We start from the raw sequence: 7,278 nt of genomic DNA on the forward strand, positions 1-7,278 counted from the left end.
CAAAATTTTTGATAGAACATAAGACTTGAGTTTATATTTTGCACGTTATCACGATTCATTTTTAAAAAAATGCCTCTTAGAAAATACATGCATCGTGATGTACATATTGCCAATTTTATTTTAACTCATTTAAAACATTGAAAGTATACAAATCAATCATAAATTGCAAAAAAACGTCTTGCTCTTTAAAAAGATAAAAATGAATATTTAACATGAAAATTGTGTGCGTATACTTTTTTACATAGAATTTATGTAAATATAGAATTTAAAATAGTGATGATGATTGATGAATAAAGTATTCTTTTGAATATGATTAGCTAGTATATATATTTTTATAAGAACACTTAAAAACAACAATATTGAACAATTCAAACATTTCATATGAAATACTCTTCACGGTCGCGTTACCGACCAAGTATTTCATATACTTAATACTTAAAAAAATGAACTGCACATGCACATACAAGTTATATGGCGTTCGTACGACCGGGTTAATGACCTGAACGTCACATTTATACAAAAATAGATACTTCTAGCAAATGACACTCAATAGGCCGCGTTATCAACAAAGTGTCGTTCGAATCTAAAGAAAAATAATGACTTGCATACGAGCATCATATAGCTGCGTTACCGATCAATGTCCATATGCTTTTTTAGAAATGAGAAGGGAAGTTGACTCACAATAAGGATACTAGAATCGCCGTGTTACCGACGTAGTACCCAGACATTGAGCCAATATTTACCACAAGGACACCATATTCCCCGCGTCACTGAGGTAATGCCCCCGTGGTAAGCACTGTACCGTAGAACAGCTTACACACACACTCGCATTGTGTAGTAAGGTACCTTAGGACTGCCGGGCAATACGACAAAAGTATGCTACCACACAAATATGCATACTCACACACACAACACATACCCAGGTCGATAGATCAAGTACTTCGCTAATGCCACGCAGTGTGACACAGAGTATGCTCCCACACGACCCCCTCTCTCCTCGCTCTCCTCTCCACGTATCTGCAAAGGCGATTCTCTCTCTCTCTCTCTCTCTCTCTCTCTCTCTCTCTCTCTCTCTCACACACACACACACACACACACACACACAAGATGGCTCAAAGAATAACACTCAACGGGCCCGATCGAGGCCCTATATTTATTATTTTGCGGCCCCACCGGGCTATTGAGTTTTCTCGACTGGCCCGTAGGGAAAATTGAATAGCTTGGCGAGCTTTTTGTGGGTTTCCAAGTTGCTCTTAACCGGCTTGTTTGTGATCATGTTAGGTGTGATTAAATAAATGTGTCAATAAGACCTTGTGATCACATAATTTTTTTGGTAATTATGTCAATATTAAATCCTTGATCCTTTGAATAATGTTCTATCATCCATATGCTCTAATCTCTTTGCTCTAGCAAGTGTGACTCTTGTTGTGCAATACCATGATGAGATGCCATCTATGTAGGGTGAAAAACTAGACACGCCTAGTTTATTTGGTGTGGTCTCTCACTTTCCTTGTTTGTAATAGGTGCTCGAGATGCTAGTACATGAATTTGTCCATAGAGCAAGCTAGGAGCAACGAGCAAGAGCAAGATTTGTAAATCTTTCATTGAGAGTGAGAGATGACACGCAAAGTGGACTCAAAGATATTCTTTCTCGAGGATTGAGTAGCACATAGTTGAGATCCAAACAGAAGATGAGCATCTTGTAAAAGATATGGTTTTTGTGTCTTCTCAAGTGTTATACTTGCATAACATCTTTAAAATTTAAAGGGAAAAGCATATTTACATATCATAGATGTGAGCTCATTGTGAGAAGCTACAGATACAACATTTGCATGCGGTCTTCATGACGGTGCATCAACTATATAGCTTGCCACAGTGAGCTACCCAAAAATTGAATAGCAAAATAAAATTTGAGCACCTCACTTGCTTGTGATTGAGCTTGGCTTTTGCCATAAGAAAGTTGAGACTTTGATGATCCATGCTAAGGATCATTGCTTCAAAGTGCAAATGGGACTTTGAAATGCAACAATAGCATGGAGAATTGAGATCCAAGGCAATCATCACAAGCATCACAATGGACCTCAAAGGCAATCATCGCACATACACATGGTTGCCACATGGCATTTTGCGCTAGCTTTTTTTCCTGCATATAGCACACTTTGACCACACATGGCTAATAGAGGTGGTTCTTCCACCAATATGGCGGGGCATACACTCATATACACTCACACAAATGTACGCATATATAAACACAACCACATATGGTGGCTAAAGGTGCTCTTGTTCTCCTTTGGCAACTAAAAGAATAAATGACTTTTTGTAGCTATTTTTGCTTTATGCAACATGTGTGGGCCTTCTCCTTTGGTTCGCCACCACATACATTAAATCAAAGAATGCATTGTTGCAAAGATCAGGCACGGGTAGAACAACGGTATTGGGCATATTGAAATTCATGTGTTCAAAATTTTATCTACACCAATAAATACATTAATGGACATCCATGAGTGTTACTAGTGCAACAACAATAGTGCAAACATCAATGCCAATGTGAATAGTACCGACACCACCTTCAATAGCAACACAAGGAGACCATTGCCCATAGCAACAAATTTTTGCACATACATATGTAGGAGTGCAAATACCGATAATCCATTCAAGGTGGCCCCATTATACAAAAAATTATGGAACAAACTTGTATTGCAATGGGTAAGGTGTGTGTCATTGCGTGCACACGTGTGTGTGCGCACGCACGCACGTGGTTGGTATTGAACAAATAACACTTACCAAGTTTGTATCGATGGTATGTGTGTGTGTGTGTGTGTGTGTGTGTGTGTGAGAGAGAGAGAGAGAGAGAGAGAGACTGCTTGCATGTGTGTGTGTGTACATGCTTGGAGGAGAGAGAGAGAGAGAGAGAGAGAGAGAGAGAGAGAGAGAGTTTCATCCCACCTACAAAATTTGAAAGATTTTAATCAAAATTTAAATAAGAGGCGAGAAAACCTACAAAAATTTGTAGGACTTCGTGTGAAAATACAGTCACATGTAGTCAATTTGCCTCTCACATGGGGGACATTGGGGGTTTAACAAAAAAAAGAAGAAAATTTGTATCACTGCCTAAAAATGTGCATGTATTCTAGTCCAGAGTGGGATACAATTTAGTGTAGTAGCTTATTGAAGTGCTAGCTAGGCCCGGGGCGGGAGAGTACCTTGCATGTTTGGTGATGGCGAGACGGAGGCTGCGGCAGCTGCAAGCTGAGAGGATCCTGCATGGTACTGATCCGCTCCTGCGGGATATTGGAAGGTGTATGCGCCAACCGGTGGGAAATTAGGTCCATTAGGAGGGGGGAAATTATACGCAGGCCCATGATTGACACTAGGGTTCCTCGCTGCATAGTAGAACCCTCCTGGTGCGTTGGGCAGGGGCCTTTGGACGAATAATGGTGGCCTGTAAGGTGCCACCGGGCTATACCCTGCTGTGCTGCGCGCTGATGGAGGCTGGGGCTGAGGGATATTCGTGGAGATGCCCATTCCCATTGTCGATCCTGCTACTGTGGCACCTCTGTGGCCTTCACCGACTGGTGATATGGCAGACGGGGCCAGAATTGAAGCAGAATCTACAGAAGCATGTAGTACGGCAGCAGGCGTAGAGGCTGTACTCATGACAGGGGCTGAGGTTGCGGCTTCGGCTTCGGCTTCCGCTTCTTTGAGCATTGTACCAGAGCTTGGTGCAACATGCACGTCATGGGTGTCATCATCATGATTCATCCTCTTCAGCTTGGGAGCAACATCATTATCTCTGTTAAGTGGCAAGGACAGGCCTGGGCCAAACACAACTCCTCGGAACATAGTCTCTGTGTCCCCAACGCGGACGGTGACGAGATAACCTGCATCAAACATACCATCCACGACACCATGGACTTGCTGCCCCACATTCATGTCTGAACTGGTGGTCTCATCTTTCAGCTCCAGGGCAGGCCCAGCAGCATCATCCTCGGCATCGTCGCTGTCCGAGATCTTAGTCGACGAAGGAGACATCCTCTGCTGCTGTGATCTCTTCCTTCCACTGGTAACAGGTGTAGACTTTGAGAAGCCTTTCTTTCTCTTGGGCCTGCCCTTGGCCTGCACATCCTTGATGGCAGCACTTGCACCATCGTTCTGCTGCAGTAGCAACTTATCTGCCTTCTTGGGTCTTCCCCTCTTTTTTTTGGGAGTGGACGTTGCAAGCAGGGCCTCGGAAGGGTTCTGCTCCATGTCAATTATGCAAATTAAGTATGCCAACAAATTACAAGTATGTCAGGCAAATTTGGGTCTACATAGATCATGCATGCCTCAATTGTAGCATGAACATACACACGTCTATGCAAACCGCTTGCTAAAGAAAATTAGGGTTTCATGGGCTGCGCCTCTGTGCAGAGAATTAGCTTGTGCTACGTCTTCAATGATTTGAAAGTGGAAAGATGAGAAATTGGGAAAGGGGCGCTTAGAAGAGCCGAGTTTTTCGGGTGGTCATGCCCCTCACGCGTGCACATTGGGGTAGCGATTGTGTACCTCCAGCGGAGAAATGCGTGGTGCTGGTGGAAGTGGGGGCAGCGTGACGCAGCTGCAGAGGAAGGAAGGAAAGGGGGTAGCTTTTTTGAAAGGGAGGGGCTGGTAGCTTGTAATGGAGCACTCAACACCCACATACACACACAGACCAAGAGTCTTAGGGGGCGAGAGAGAGAGAGAGAGAGACCCGTTGCAAAGGATGATTGTGATGGCAGGCAGAAACTTTGCTGCAGCGATGCCCGAGAGAGAAGAGAGAGAGAGAGAGAGAGAGAGTCAAGGGAGAGAGCGCGCTATATGCGCCCCACAGCGTACGAAGAAGTGAGCTCAGAACGTGAAAGTTGATGGTAAAAGTTAGGAGCAACACACTCCCACATCCTCAAAACTAAGAGAGCGGCCACATAGACTCTAGGCCTTAGGGCCACTGTCACACAAGACCACCACCCATATGTGAGTTGGCATGGTGTGTCTGTATGACCTACACACACAACTTCTTAGAGATCGAAGGATGTCCGCGTTGCTTGTCACACAAGGTGGCACTTGTGTTGCAGCCCATCCAAAATTAACGCATAGGAGATCTACTTGGGCAAGAGTGGGCGGGGTTTACCTCTCTGACGAAAAACTGGAGATGACAGGCATGAGCTGGAGGAACACATCAGCTCTTGCTCGCCATGTCCATCGCCTTGTCTGACAAGATATACGCAAGGCGGCAACAAGGATTGAAACCCATCCAAACTCTTGTGACATAAGGGCCTAAGACTTAAGGAGACCAGTCAAGGCAAGCATATGTGTGCAACCCATTTGAAAGGTTGTCCAGGTAAATGGAAACAGTTTTAATGAATGCATAGCCTCACACACATGCAATCTAATGCCTCCCGTTTGCGGTAATAGTTGATGACATGGTAGTGTTTATATGTTGCAAGGCTTCAAGTAGGATTTGCAAGGCTTAAAAGGCTTCAAGTAGGATTTGACAGGTGAAAGGCGGGAGCATCAAGTGCATGTAGGTTCTCCAGCTCTCTTTACGTTGTAGTGAACGAAGGACTTTTGAGTTGAATAAGATGAAGAGGTAGTTTGTTCAAGGAAGTCGAGGTGGACGTTTAAGCAGAAGCTAAAAGGATGGTGGACCTTCTATAGTTTTTCATCGATCAGGGGCACAAACGGTTGCATGTGCCCCTGTTGGCGGATACGCCGCGACGGACGTCAACACAGCGAGAACTCACCTAACAAGATTTGTTAGCTAAGGACGAAGCTCGACCCGCAGGCGCGTGGAAGCAAGCATAGGGTGTCATCCTACACTCGACCGACTCTCGACTACTTCCTACAGAGGTCTCTATCCAATGTCTAAGCTACAGCCTTCAGGAGTGCATAAGAGGAGATTTCCTACAATGCTTTCAAGAGCCAAATACCCATCAAACGTTCTCGAAACGCCACAGAATTTGAAGGAGACCCTATTAACACCAATAGGTTGCTCTCCCTAAGGTCCATGAACCAAAATCCCAACCCTAAACACCTGGTGCAAAATCACGTAGGACGTCTGGTCGAAATTTGCAGGTCGTCGTTTTCGAAAACTAAAGTGCCTAATGTGCAATGCGAACACGTGGATATGCTGAAATGCGAAAACAGACAATGTATGCTCACTGAATCACCAGATGTAGCTCGTGGGTCGAGTTCGCGAAGCCAGACCGTACACCCGCAATGTAGGTATTGGTGGGTAGCTCTCGTTAGGGGCAACGCGTTGCACTTCTCCTCACTCGATTCCGACCACCGGTGCGCAAGTAGCGTCAAGATGAAACTCTCACCCCCTCTCGTACAGAGAGTAGGCTCACTCACACAGATAGAACTTTTAAAAAATGACAAAGGTCTTTTCGTTAAGGTCAAAAGTGGTATAAATACCTTACAATCTCAAACCCTAATGTTCCAATTTAACCATCTACTCAATCTAAATGTCAAAAATGGCATACAATGTGGAAGCTTCTGCAAGCCCCACTATTTACGAAGGTAAAATGACGGTTTTTCTCAATTAAAGAACAATTATAAAAAATAATATCCTGCCGAGCAATCATTCTCTGTTGGGTGTGTCCAGCTGCTAACACTCCCCCCCTCCTAGTTCATGTCGTCCCCGACATGGCAATAGAGCTGCTTCTTTAGTAATGGCTTTCTCGCATCTTTAGAAGGGACTCATATCGCGCATGCTAGGTTAGTAATGTTGGGCCGAATATCTCTGTGTTGATGGTGAAGAAGCCGGTGTAGAAGGCTTCTTCAAAGGCCTGGAGGTGATAAGAAGGCAAAACATAATTCTCTGATAAAGTGCATGTATCACCTCGTGAGAAGGCTGAGCAGACAGATCATATGCACATCTGTATGTGTCTTGGAAGAAAAAAATATTGTTTGTTGCCTGTCTAGGTTTAAAGGTTTCGAAATCCTCCATAAGGGTTTTAAAGATTTTTCTAAGCATGATGCAAGATAGGTCAGGCGAGCCAGTGAACAATTTAATGGCGTCCGTTAGGGTTTTCACCATGTATTGCTCACTCATTCTCTCGCCTGCCTTCAAGCCTGGCAGCTTCGGGTAATTGAGCCAAGTGGGTTGGCTTCTCTGCAACAATTCGTGTGCTTTCCATGTACGCATCCTTGGTAGAGAGAAAAAACTGAGGTTGTCTCTGATTCTTTTAGGCGCCTCTACCAGATGAATTAAGTATTGCGGATATTTGGTGAGCCATGCCTTTCTCCACTTGGGCTAAG

General features: G+C 44.4%; 1 protein-coding gene across 1 annotated transcript; it reads right to left on the bottom strand.

Annotated features, from left to right (window-relative positions):
- Positions 1-2,935: 2,935 nt before the first annotated feature.
- Positions 2,936-4,670, bottom strand: LOC147421438 (uncharacterized). The gene has a single exon (XM_086503262.1). The coding sequence runs from the start codon at positions 4,246-4,248 to the stop codon at positions 3,181-3,183; it is 1,068 nt and encodes a 355-aa protein (XP_086359388.1). The 5' UTR covers positions 4,249-4,670; the 3' UTR covers positions 2,936-3,180.
- Between the last annotated feature and the right edge of the window lie 2,608 nt (positions 4,671-7,278).

This window comes from Adiantum capillus-veneris, chromosome 27, assembly GCF_014529385.1.
Source record: "Adiantum capillus-veneris isolate H3 chromosome 27, ASM1452938v2, whole genome shotgun sequence".
Lineage (NCBI taxonomy): Eukaryota > Viridiplantae > Streptophyta > Polypodiopsida > Polypodiales > Pteridaceae > Adiantum > Adiantum capillus-veneris.